Genomic DNA, 14,365 nt, shown 5'->3' on the forward strand with positions numbered 1-14,365 from the left:
TCATCATGGGCTCCTCTTCCGGAAGAATGAACCGGCCCTTTCGTCCGCAGAGGTCATACCAAGGCCCTGTGCCAGCCCAGCACGGATATGACCACTTTTTTCTCCCCTCTTGATACTCTCAGCCTCCTCAGCAATACAGAAAGCGACACTACCAGCACCAGAAGGTCGTTCAGCAGAAGCGTAAGCAGGACTCCTTCCCGAAGTGAACCTGACTATCCATGGGTGAGCTCGAGACTGTGTCCCTATCTGGCTGCGTGGGGATCAGTAACGACAGACGCTTGGGTTCTCACCATCATCCGGATAGGTTATGCCATTGAATTTACACAACGTCCTCCAGATTCTGGCAGGCAGTCCACCCCCTTGACACCTGCCTTTCAGGACGAAATTCAATCACTACTCAGCAAGGGTGCCATAGAACGCGTACTTCCTCATGTGGAGGACGGTCTGTTCTCCTGATATTTCACCGTGCCGGAAAGGGATGGAGGTCTTCGGCCCATCTTGAACCTTCACCCACTAAACATCTGTGTCCACTGCGACCGCTTCAGGATGTTTATAATTTCAGACATCCTAGCACTGATATTGAGGGGGATGTGGTTTGTCTCCCTAGATTTAGAAGACGCTTACTATCATATTACCATCCTCCCGCAACACAGAAAGTACCTGCGTTTTCAACTGGGAGACGACACGTTCCAGTTTTGTGCAATGCCCTTCAGACTGTCATCTGCCCTAAGGGTATTTACAAAACTTATGGTTGTCATCATGGGCCATTTACAGGAAAGAGGGGTCCAACTCTTTCTGTACCTCGATGATTGTTTCTTGGCATATTGTTTCGTTCATATCTGCAGCTCACCATCCTGTTGTTGGGCAACCTGGGGGTAAAAATCAACTACAAAAAGTCACATTTGACACCCACCCAGTACGTAAAGTTCTTGGGTGTCACGTTCGACTCCGTGTCAGCAGTCGTGATGCTCCCCGAAGATCGAGACACCGCAATACACCGCCTTGCCACAACCGTTTATGGGTCTCTTACTGCAAGGCAGGTCCAGCACATGCTGGGACACATGGCCTCTATGACCTCTGTCCTGCCTACCGCAAGACTCCACATGCATCCCTTGCGATTCTGGTTTCTGGATGTATTCCGCCCACATTGGGACCACAATTCAAAACTGCATCCCAGCGAGTGTTTGCGATTCTCTCCGATGGTGGATGTCGTTGCAGAATCTGTGGTGTCCATGCATGTTGCGATGGCCCCTTCCCCACCTTCAAGTTACAACGGATGCTTCAGAGGAAGGTTGGGGAGCTCACCTCCAAGACCTCCAGGTGAACGGTCACTGGTCCAGGTTGGAATCATCCCACCACATAAACTATCTGGAGCTCCTGGCTTTTCTCAAAGTGCTGCAAGCCTTCCTCCCGATAGTGGGCAAGAAACACATCCAAACTATGACCAACGATACTACGGCCAAGGCTTATATCAACAGGCGGGGGGGGGGGTGGAGGACAGGCTCTCGAGCCCTCTTCTTTCTAGCCCTACGCCTCTGGCACTAGGCCCTTTCCCACAACATGGAGCTATCAGCAGTCCACATCCAGGGCCTGACCAACTCATTAGCCGACACGCTCAGCCACACGCCTTGCACCCCCCATGAATGGCGCCAGGACATCCACGTCCTTCGCCGCCTGTTTTGTCTCTGGGGGTCTCCAACCATAGACCTTTTTGCGAGTGAGACCAACCGTCAATGCCCTCAGTATTGCTCCAGGGAGGCAGTGGGGAAGGGATCCTTGGGAGACACCTTCGCAATTCTCTGGACAGAGGAGTTCTCTTACATCTTTTCTCCAGTACCGCTACTTCCGAGAACACTCCAAAAGCTAGAGGTGGACTCCGGGAACTGCATCCTGATAGCGCCCTGGTGGCCACGGAGGCCCTGGTTCCCATGTCTCTTGCACCTCCCCGGGGTTCTCTTCATACATCTCCCCCCATCACCATTGCTGCTCTCTATGCAGGACAGTCAGATACTGCATCCCGACATATGCACCCTGCACCTGAGAGCTTGGAGGATTCAACCCTCTGGTCCCAGGAATTGAGGGAGGTCTTATATGCTTCTTGAAGATCCTCCACCATGAAGTCATACTCTGCTAAATGGAGAAACTTTTCCTTGTTTGCGGAGGCGTGGGGTGAATCACGCCCCGATCTGGCTCCTTTGCAGCTGAATTTGTCTTACCTTCTCGACCTGAAGCGATTGAGACTTTCACTGTTCGGGTCCATCTGACAGCAATCACGGCCTTTAAGAATGAAGCTGCCCTGGAAATGTCCCTGTTTGCCCTGAAAGAAGTTAAATGGTTTGTTAAGGGTTTGTCCCACCTCTACCCAGACCTGCCACTGACAGTCCTGACTTGGGACTTACAATGTGTTCTCACTGCCCTGATGCATAAGTCTTTTGAGCCTATGGCTGCCTGTGACTGGAAACTGTTGACTCTAAAGACTGTTTTTTTAGTGGCCATTGCTTTGACCAGAAGAGTGGGTGAGCTCAGGGCCCTAAGGTGTAACCCCCCTTTCCTCCACTTTCATAAGGATAAGTTTGTCTTGCGAGTTGACAAAGGTTTTCTTCCAAAGGTTGTCTCTGCCTTCCACAGGTCACAACCTATTTCCCTACCTGTGTTTTTCCCTAATCCGTCTTCGACTCTGGAGCGCACCTGGCATGCCCTCGACGTTCGGCGTGCCGTGGCCTTTTACATTGACCGCACTACTGCATTCAGGAAAACAAAAGCTCTGTTTGTGACATACGGTCTGCCCTCTAGGGGCGACAGGGCCTCTGCCCAGTCAATCTCTTCGTGGATTGTGCGCACGATCAAATTGGCCTATGAAATCGCCAGGCGGTCCCCACCAGGCCCCCTAGAAACTCATTCCACCAAGTCTACAGCTGCCTCCACAGCCTTTGATGGGGGTGTCCCACTGTCCGCAGTCTGTCAGGCCGCAATGTGGTCTTCCCCCTCTACCTTTGTTAAGCACTATGCTTTTGATATTCGGACTCGGCAGGATGCCTGTTTTGGCAGGGCAGTTGTTGTTTGCCTGACTACATTGCTCTATATCTGTATTTAATCCTGCTTGAAAGTTTAAAAAAGAAAATAAAAGGGTTTTGTTTGTTATAGTGTTTGAAAACAAATAAAGGTTGAGTTGATTTCCAGCTTAGGTTTCTGTTTTTTATATGGCCACAGCCATTTCAGATGTGTTTGCCTCCTATTGTTGGGGTATGCTACCTTGTCCAGGGCTCTGCCTCGCCTCCTTGATTCTGGAGCTTGTTATGCTTTTTATAATTGTTATGTTATGATATGCATTTGTGTGATGGACAGAGACCACTTAGAAGAACTGAAGGTTGCTTACCTGTAACTGTAGTTGATCTGGTGGTCATCTGTCCAGTCACACACCCTCCCAGCCTGCCCCTCTGCAGAGCCTTGCTTCTCGGCGTACTCCAGAACTGAGGAGAAGGGAGCAGGGTCATGTGACCAAGGTGTGTGGAGAGATGCCCAGCTGCCTAGCTGAGGCTATCAAAAAGAAAAGATCAACTTGATATGTGTTCTGGATTGTTCTTCCCACAGGCGTGAAGCCCATTTGTGTGACTGGACAGATGACTACCAGAACTACAGTTACAGGTAAGCAACCTGCAGTTTTCATCTGTGCTCATTTGTTTTACTTAAACTGTGTCACACTGAAATGTCTTATGTTTTTATGTTTACCAACTTCTAGTTTTTCTTTGTGTGCGCAATTTAAAAAGGGTATTTTTGTTGAGTTTTTTAATCTTCATACTTGTAGAAGTAGTATTTTGAATAAAACAGCTGTATTACATCAAACTAGAAAATAATCAGAGTACTCAAATATTTAAATATGATCTCTTAGCCTATCATTGCGATTAAATGGTTTGCTCACAATTTCATACATTTTAGGTACCCATATTAGGATATATTATTACTCCAAATTCCTAGAAGTCTCAGATGGGGAGGAGCCCAAGCAGGCATAATGTGGATCATTGGTAAGGCACTTACAAGCGTAAGTGCTCCATGGATCCCTAATTACTTTAAATTCACTTACCACAGGGTTGCACAACTTTGGCCCTCCTGCAGTTATTCACTACAATTCCCTTTATCCCTGACTATTTGCTGCTGGGGATGATGGGAGTTGTAGTCCAATAATATCTGGAGAGCTGAAGTAGTGCAGCCTAGACTTACCATGTGGTCAGCTCACTTGAGTGTAGCACACCAGTAGTGCGAAGCTTTGGAAAGAAGTCCACAAAAAGTACTTGTCCACAAAATATTTTGCTAGTCCATCTGCCTGTTAGTCATTTTGTAGCTTAAAATGAAAAAAAAAATGTTTTTTTTAAAAAGACTTTGGTGTACTGAAGAAAACAGGGTTGGTTAAAATCAATGATTTAAAAAATAATGAAAAATCAGGTTTTTAAATTTTGAATTGGATTTTAAAATTTAAATCAGATTTTTTGATTAAAATTGACTTTAAAAAATAATAACCTAGTCAAAGATATCATCATGAATATTAATCATTATATTTTGTAAACATTTTAACAGCAGTATATGGGGATGAGAGATAACAGGCCTGATCTGTCCTTTTCTGCAGTCCTATTCTTGACTGCAGCATGCACACACAGTCAAGCCCTTGCTCCCCCACCCCCTGCAAGTGCAAAGAGAAAGAAGGTCAGTGAATGAATAGAGGATTTGGGGGGTGGAGTAGATCTGAGCAAGGAGGAGGAATCTTGATATAAATGCGTGGGGTGAGGAATAGAAAGTGAACAGAACATATTATTCGGAAATTATTTCCAAGTGTATCCTCCATTGTAGAAGGGAAACACCTATCATGACAGCAGGCCATAAAATGCAAAATGCAAACAGTGCAACAATGAAATGCAAAGCTGGATTGTCCAAATGAAACAGCATTATGAGAAGTGTGTGCCTTCCAAAATTGAAACCCTACATCTATCTTTAAATATGTATTAAGGTTATATTAGACAACAATAATGTATTTTTTATAGAAAATGATGATTAAATAGCATCTTCCTGACTAGCAATTTAAATTGTGATTTAAATCATTAAAATTGTGTCCTCCTGTGAAGTGATTTAAATTGTGACTTAAATCTATTTGATTTAAATCAAATCAACCCTGGAGGAAAATTACTCAAAGAAGTCCCATTGAAATTAAAAGGACAAGTCAAGAATTTTTTATTTTAATTTTAATGGCACTATTCTGAGTAATTTTCCTCAGTATGTCAGCCTTTATGTTCCGTTGCCTGGAACAAATTCTCATTTGCTGCAGGTGGCCAAACAAACAGGCTGTTTATAAGTCCAATACAAGATCGGCCTATCAGATTGTTTTGAACTACTAAGGGTTTCTTAACCTTGGGCCCCCAGATGTTGTTGGACTACAACTCCCATCATCCCCAGACATGGCCTTTGTGGCTGAGGATGATGGGAGTTTAAGTCCAACAACATCTGGTGGCCCAAGGTTAAGAAACCCTGAACTAGAGTATAAGCATGCAACCCCGCCCCCCCCGGGGGGAATTTTTTTTAGAAAAGTCTTTTTTTTTTAAAGTAAATCTTTGAGGTTTAGGATTTGTATGTATTGATTCAGAATCAAACGTAAATTATATAACTTGGAATCTTATACAAATTAAAAACTCCTTTATTGCTTGTATTCAGGTATTGCTCCAAACCATGATCTGGAAGATTGTCAACAGGTGCTGTGCTTTCATTATCCCCTCCTCTATCATGTAGGACTTAATTCATTGTTTCCTGGTTTAAATACTATTTAAAAAAATAAAACAGGCTTTCAGTTCTGGCTTGACAGGATAGCTCAAAACATAGCTTGCCAGTTCAGATGTAACACCAAATTATGGCTTGATTACAGTAAAATAAGTAGTAAGGAATCAAGCCTCATTCACAGGGGAAAGAGAGGAGAGAGTATACAAACAGCACTCGTTCATGATCCTGCAAACCATGGTTTAGAGGAATGAATTCAGCCATAGTCTTCAACCAATAGTAAAGTACTGTACAATTAAATCAATAAGACAGAGGTTCCCAACCTGAGGTACTCCAGATGTTGCTGAACTACAGCTCCCATCATCCTGCTGGGGATGATGGAGATGATGGGAGTTGTAGTTCAGCAACATCTAGAGTACCACAGGTTGGGAATCCTTGGAATAAAAGATGTGAAAGCAAGAGAATCGTGTGTAATCCTGCAGAGTAATGTGGTTTTTCATATCAATTATCCAACTTATTTACTAGGAACACTTATTCTAGTGGGAGTCCCATTTGTAACTAAAGGACTGGATTTAATTTTACATTTATTTATTGGATATGCTCTTCATATGTTTTCATTTGAATGGTTTTCTGTGGAATTGGAAACTTTTCTGCTTAAATTTTGCTACTGAAGATATATAGCACAGTTGTAACCACAGCCTAATGTAGCACAGCTACAGGGAAGTGCTGAGAATAGATTGTATAAGGACCCAAGTACATATACACAGCCAAGAATACTTATCCAGACATCTGACACACTGAGCTCGTTCAGATGTCACGTGGAACCTTGGTTTATTTCATCTATGCTAATTAGCTTTTATTGTCTGAACCCATGCTGTTGCACTAACCATGGGCTTTTTTATGACCATCTAACCAATATCTGAACCCTAGGTTTGAAGTTGGCTAGTCTACCTAAGATAAGCCTAACATTAGTTCTTTATTATATCCAAACCCACCCTCAGAATAAGCTACCTTTTTTCTTTGACTCCTTTCTCCAAGGGCTGCCACTCAGATATGCTCACCCAGAGCAGTCGACAACCATTCTAGGTTGCGTGTCTCACTAGTGCTAGTTCAAAACCTACTGTAGTCTGTCTAGCATCTTTTAATGTCATCTCTCCAGTTTTTGCCTAGAACTGTAGTTGCTGACAGGATTTGCCTTCCCACTAAATCCAGAATTTTTTTAGCAGAGAGAATTAAAAACCACTCTGTCCTTCAACTGCTTGCATCCGCACCAGAGCTGTAGTTCAGCAGTGACATGTTGACACAGGCTGTGCTGAACTCCCTTTCCTAACAAACTGAAGTTGAATCCAAACAAGATGGAGGTACTCATTGTAGGAGGTTGGAACTTAAGAAGTGGTTTAAATCTGTTTGTTCTGGATGGGCTCCCCCCCACACACACACATAGCACATACATAGTCTGGGAGTACTTCTAGACCCAAACCTCTTCCTGATACCTCAGGTTGACGCAGTGGCCAGCCGTGCTTTTTATCAGCTTCGGGTGCTACGCTAGCTACATACATTTCTGGAGATAAGCGTTCTTAAAACACTGGTGCATATGCTGGTAACATCCAGGCTTGACTACTGCAGTGCGCTCTTCATTGGGCTGCCTTTGTACATGGTCCAGAAACTGCAACTGGTGTAGAATGTGGCAACTGGGCTGGTCTCTGTGACTATCCGAAGAGACCACATTACTCCTGTTTTAAAAGAACTACACTGACTGCCAATTAATTTCCGGACAAAATATAAAGTGCTGGTTATTACCTATAAAGCCCTGAATGGCTTGTGCCCAGGGTATTTGAGAGAGTGCCACCTACTTCATGAACCCTGCCGCCTATTAAGATCATTGGGGAAGGTCTGGTTGCAGTTAAGAACATAAGAACAGCCCTGCTGGATCAGGCCCAAAGCCCATCTAGTTCAGCATCCTGTTTCACACAGTGTCCCACCAGATGTTTGCTGGTGACCCAAAAACAGGCCTTCTCTAGGGTCGCCCTAGGGCTCTGGAACATTCTCTCAAATGAAATCAGAACCTCCCAATCTCTGGCTCTTTTTAAGTGCCTTTTGAAAACACACCTATTTTATCAGGCTTTTTGTTCATAATGTTAAAGTTTTATTGATGATTATTTTAATTTGTTTTCTATGATTTTAGGTTTTAATTGTAAACTACCCAGAGATTTCATATGGGTCGATATATAAATACGATAAATAACCCAATCTTTCTCTAACCTGTGTCTTGTATTGTGTCATTTACTAGCAAGCATGGAGATGAACAGCCCAATTATTTTATTTTATTTTATTTGCTGGTTAACCCAGTGGAGTTGCCTTGCTGCTCCCCCTTACAAGAGGAGGGGTATGCAAGGTTTTTGTAGAAGAAAATGTGCCATAGACCTTTCATACAGCTTTGCAACATCACTGCTGACAAAAGTCCAAAGGGACACAAAGCACAGGCATTCATGAATGACCATTCCCTGTGTTTATGGGCCACCAAGTAGGTTCACGTTGCAAATTGTGCCTTCTCTTTCTCTCCCATAGCTCTGCATGGTAGTCCTTTCCTACCCTCTTTTCTCTGCAGTAATGCTGCATCCATAAGATATGGTCCTTGGCTTCCTCTTCCACCCCTGCAATTCTCTCTCTTATGTGTGTTGTCAGATCATCTCTCCTTTGCTCAAGTATAGAATTACTATCAGGCTGCCTTTCTTCCACCTTCTTTAAAAAAAAAAAAAAAAAGGTCTTTTCCCTATCCTTTACTGCCATTTTAAACCCAGATCATGGATTTGTGGTTCATCCTGTCCTTCCATTTCTTTACTCCTCTGTAAAGTTGTGCCATTGAATTGGTGTCAACTTCTGGCAGCTACAGAGCCATGTGGTTTTCTTTGGTAGAGTTCAGGAGGGATTTACCATTGCCATCTCCCACGCAGTATAAGATTATTCCTTTCAGCATCTTCCTATATCGCTGCTGCCCGATATAGGTGTTTCCTATAGTCTGGGAAACATGCCAGTGGGGATTCGAACCAGCAACCTCTTGCTCCCTAGGCAATTTACTTCTCCACTGCACCGTTAGGTGACTAGTAGGAAATGCTTAATGGTGCTTTGTGAATGACTATCACTGTGGACAGGTGAGGGGACAGCTTGCTATGAGGCTGCAGCTCAGGAATGGGAGGATTAACATTTCAGCAACACCTTTACCTTTTTATAGGGAATATGAATACAGATATGATGATGATAGGGAATACGGCGATGGATATTTATATACTGCTTTTCAATAAAAGTTCCCAAAGTGGTTTGTTTGTTTTGTTTGTTTGTTTAACATATTTTTATACCACCCAAAACTTACGTCTTTGGGCGGTTTACATAGATATACATACATAAATTAAATAAATACATAAATAAGATGGCTCCCTGCCCCCAAGGGGCTTATAGAGAGTCAACAGTATCTGGAGAATGTGGGTAGAAAGAGCTGAGGGAGCTTAATCCAGGCAAGCCCACCCCTTTGTAATTGGGACCAATAGTTGGGAAGTGGGTGATGGGATGAGGGTTTGCCAGGAGTAGGGCAGAGCAAGGAACCCTGGGATTACTAAAGGACTTCTCATGGGAGGTGAAGATGGGGGTAGGCCAACCATGGTTCAGAGGAACAAGCAGATTAGTGATAATCTACAGTGCCATTCTAAGGTTTATGAAATAAACTGAGTTGAATTTAGCCAAGGTTCTGGATGATGTCTAAACTGACCATTTGTTTATGAGACAAGATCTCTAGTAAGCTGGCTTTGTCTGGTATCTTAGAAATGACCATAATTGGCAAGCTTGAAACATAGAATTTACCTTGCTTTACATATTTAGTGTGAGGAATTGATTGTCTTTCATATTACAGTTGAATATTTCTTCCTGGCCCGCCCCCATGTATTTCAGTTGTCATTCTAGTTTATTGTTGAACTGAACTTCCTAGCAATTATCTTGGTGGGTGTAGGAATGTCATATAATAATTCAAATATTGCTATCTAACTCTTATTTTCTGATATATTTTAGAACATTGATAAATTTGGGTTCAGAATTAAAAGTGAATGTTTTTTTCCACTGGTATTTTATATCTACAGATTATTTTCTTTTTGTAAGAAGATACATATCACACTAATGTGTGAAAGATGGAAGGAGTAAGAAACCCTCTTTAGAAATTGAGACACTGCAGTCTACACAACATAAAATGAGAGCTAGTTTTATATAGCATAAAGTCATCCCCATTCCTCAAGTAGCTACTTTGAGCCGATTCTTGCCATTCTTCAGTGTACTTGCTCTCTGATACGGATAAAATACTACTTTAGGGTTTGGCTGCAGTCTGATCTGTAAATGTTAAATAACCAATTCAGTAACTATTTTAGAGTAAGTGCTTTCAGACAGCCCAGAGTGCTCCATGTTTTGTCCAGGCACAGCTGATATGGCCCACTTTTATGATGTGTGACAAGGGATCAAGCTTGTATGATTTATATATTCTACATTTTTCACTCATTTTCATACTTCAATATTTTCTCAGGTTTATAACTTATTTTGCATTTTCAACATAATCTTAATATGTGCTCAACAACTGGATAGCTTTTGGTTTTCTTTCCCCCCGCTACTGCCACTTCTAATTGTCAGTCTAGTGAGGTGAAAAGAGTAAGAACTTTCATTTAACTGCTTGGGAGATGCACATTGTAAATTGTAGTTTTGTCATCCCTTGGAATATTAATTTTGATCTAATGTGAAACCATAATTCAACTAAAGAGTTCATCTTAAAGTTTATAAATTAATTGTAAATGTTTAAGTACAAAGATCATATATTTGCTCTGAAAACTTTCTTATGACAGCATTGGATATGACTACAAACATGAGTGATTATTCATCATTTTTTGAAAGATTCTACTAAGTGGCTGAGATCTCAACTAATGAAATGTGAGTGGTTCAGACAGCTATGGGAGGTTAGTGAGAACTCCTGCACTGCCCCATTGCATTCTAAATCCTGAATGCAATTGCTTAAGGGTAATACATTTTGGAGGTTTCCCCCACATTCCAGAAGCTCTCACTAATAGCAGAAACATGTCCCTTTAAGGCAGGAGTGTGTTGCACACTTGTGCAATTGCAATTGGGATTCAGAATGCAATGGAGCAACCCAGGGGCTTTCCGAGTCCCTGAACCTATTTGAACCATGCATGGTTCATTAGGATCTGTTTCAGTATGCTTAAAGAAAGTAAACATGTTTTAAACAAAAGTCCTCTCTAGAGAGAGCCTATTGTGATACTGGCTGACATCCTGACTAATGAAGTGCATGTGTAAAGAGCTACTTTGGGGATGCGATTGTAGAACACACCCAACTTCCCAGTTCCTCTACACCTGTGCTGTTGTGCACTTATGTGAAACAGATCAGTAACGTGTTTCATCTCTTCCAGAGTGCTTCTGGAGTGTGGGCAGAATGGGGACATTTCACTTGCTAGCATGTGTGTGGACGACTGGGGAAATTGTACACAGGCCCCAGTCACATCCCCACACCCCATGATGTGCTTTGCTAGTCAGGATGTCAGCTACTGTTCTCTCCAATCTATATACATTTCTAGAATGGCAACTTCGTAATTCATTGCAGAACTGTAGATTTTTAAATTCAGTCTGAAACTCAGGTAATCAGTTTTGCTATTTGTATGAAGTGCTTATTTTGTGTTGCACTTTATAGCGCTTCTCCTGTCGGATGAGGAAAAAAACACTGCTGGTTTCTCTTTGCTGTGTAAATCACATATAGAATTCAATCTGTTTAAATGAGTTTAGTCATAAGATAATGCTAAGTGGCTGAATATATTTTTCCTGTTTACTTAAGGTCTTCTGTGCAGCCTGCTGCAGTCTGAAATGCAAGCTGCTGTATATGGACCGAAAGGAAGCTAGAGTGTGTGTAATTTGCCATTCAGTACTAATGAATGGTAAGTATTGGGGAAGGAACCAAATGTGAAGTTCCATTGATTTCATGTGGGATAAAACCATTAACGTGTATGATTTAAGGCTGATAGTGTATTTGAACACATTTTATCTTCTTAATGGAAGAGATTTTGATCTGGAAAATTATTTTTAGAGTGATGATAGTTAGAATCCAAGGTACATGTACAATGGCTTCCCAGAATGTCTCTATTTTCTACAAACAATATCATAGGGCAGGCCCTCAGATTTTTCATTGTACAATGCAGTCCTTGATACAGGAAGAAAACTGGACAGCTCCTTTTTTCTTTGTAGTGGTCACTGTACCTCACACAAGTGGGCTTTGTGCATGTACCGGAGCCTGATCAGGAACCTTCCAAGCTGTCTCTTTTTGGCATTAGCCATGCTCCCTATTCCCTGCTTGAAAGCAAGGCTATTCCCCATTTCCCCCTCAGTTCTTAGTTGTCCACCACATGTTTAACCTCACTACGTTCTGTTGGAGAACTTTCCATAGCTGAATGACCTTTCTTTCTGAATTGCCTTTTGTTTGTTCTCCTTTCTTCACTCTTTCTGTGTTTCTCTCACTCTGTCATTTGGCATTTAATTTACCTGGTTTCCCCACCCTCCTTCCCTTCCTCATGCAGAGTTAGTTTGGGATCTTGTATGATGACAAAGATATCCTTTTAAAAGATGTATACAGTTTGGGCTAAATTGCCTTTGTCTGATGGGCACCAATGCGGCCTCATCTGCCTTGGGGAGACACATATAGTTGACAATTTTTCTCATTGCCAAAAATTTACTAAACATGCCCGTTGAAACAGGGTACCCAGATTACACACCTTATTGTGAGAGAAGGCGCTCTCTGCACCCTCACTGATGGTGGCCTCATCATCTCCCCAGCCACCCATTTCGTTGCCCAGATCGTCCTCTGCTCACCTTACTTTGCTGGATACCGATGGAGACGGAGGACTCAAAAGAAATTGGACACTTAGGTTCTGTGTCCCTCAGGGCCAGTAAAAACTCCAATTCTGAGAGTTCCTACCCCGAGCACCTCTTCTGCTATAGTGAACTCCTTGGGTGTCATTCAGCTGCTGAAAATGAAGAAAAAACAAATTCAGCAGGACCAAGGGCCTAAAAAGAAGAAGAAAAAGAAACTAGTCATAGTCTAGGGACAGTTAACGGTTGCTCTTAAGACTATACACCAGCCAAAGCTGACATCTAAGTTGCCTAAGATCCCCCAGAAGACGCCAGTACCGGTACCCATAGCATTGGATCCGAAGCCACCTTCACCTTCGCCACAACTGTCTTTGGAACCAGAGTCCCCGAGGCAATCCATATCGGATTGGGAGGAATTGGAAGGCTCCACTGAGATCAACCTTCGAACCGGATCAGGAGTTCGAGCCCAATCATTCTGTTTCCAGACAGAAAACCCCAGACCCAGTCTTGAGTATCAGCATTATGTTCACAGATCCTGGTACCGAGATATGCATACTCTCCCTTGAATTCAGCTACCACTGATTGATATGTATATTTCTTTGATGATCGCTATGGCATGGCTGATCGGGATCCATATTGATCATAAGGCCATTGTCGGTCCCGATACATAGAAAGAAATGATTCCTGGAGCCGATCCTCAAGCACCTACTGCACAAGATCTAGATCTCACTCCCCAAGGCCATATAGTACAGCCTGCATAAGGAAATAGCTCAGGCAAAAGCGGATTGTCTTCACATACAGCAACCAAACCATCACCACCTCCTAACATGAAGCCAAAACCAGCACCTATCTTGGTGGAGCCCCCTGAGTCTCTGCCATGTCAACTGCATAAGGAAAAAATTGAACATAACTCTCCAGAAGCACTGTCCTCTGAACTGGACTCAGATTCAGAAAACAAGGGCACTGAGGAGGAAACATCAGTAGACCTGGCATCCAGTTCAACACCTTCAGACTGGATTGAAGATGCAAAGCCCCCGTCACCATCTGAGGACCTCAAATTGTTTACTGAACAAGTAATACAGATGGTTACCTCATTGGGCATACAACCTAAGGAGCCACCAAACCTTCTCCAGATCCTATATCCAGACCAATTGACTCTGATACAACACATTTGGTTTTCCTACCCATGAACCCAGCTTTAATGGACATTGTTAGGACATGTTGGGATAAACCGGCTATGTTGTCACCAACCTCAAACAAATTAGAAAACTTCTGTAAGGTTCAAGAGGAGGACAACCATTGTTTGCAAAAGCAATCTGTGCCTAGTTCGGTTATACTAGAAGCAGCACAATCTCTCCAGCCCTCCTCCCCTCCTGTTCCTCCCCACACACAGAGCTGTGGCGGGTGGCCAAGAAGGGCCCCGCCGCTGTCATTTTTCTCTCTCTCCCACCCGTCTGCCTGCTGCCGCCTTTCTCTCCCCCTGGCCCACTGCCTGAAGAGTTCCCATTTCGGAACTCTTGCAGTGTGTCGTGAGAGTTCCACCGCCAAATCCTGGGCACATGTGTCCCAAGATAATTAAATATATAGAAGCCCACTCATCCACTCTGGCACCAGGCCAGGGCCAGTCCATCCAGCTGCCTCCTGCCTCCCAGCTCAGGCTGCAGCCCAGATGGCCCCTCCTCATAACAACCAATCAGGTGCCTCCGCC

General features: G+C 43.2%; 1 protein-coding gene across 5 annotated transcripts in view; it reads left to right on the forward strand.

The window, feature by feature from the left end:
• ZFYVE9 (zinc finger FYVE-type containing 9) overlaps positions 1-14,365 on the forward strand; it is a 118,181-nt gene that overhangs the window by 58,698 nt on the left and 45,118 nt on the right. For all 5 annotated transcript variants that reach the window (XM_053313642.1, XM_053313643.1, XM_053313644.1 and 2 more), the window contains one exon: positions 11,630-11,729. In XM_053313642.1, the coding sequence (XP_053169617.1) occupies positions 11,630-11,729 (100 nt within the window). The remainder of the gene's footprint in view (positions 1-11,629; positions 11,730-14,365) is intronic.

Source organism: Hemicordylus capensis, chromosome 4, assembly GCF_027244095.1.
Source record: "Hemicordylus capensis ecotype Gifberg chromosome 4, rHemCap1.1.pri, whole genome shotgun sequence".
Taxonomy (NCBI): Eukaryota; Metazoa; Chordata; class Lepidosauria; order Squamata; family Cordylidae; genus Hemicordylus; species Hemicordylus capensis.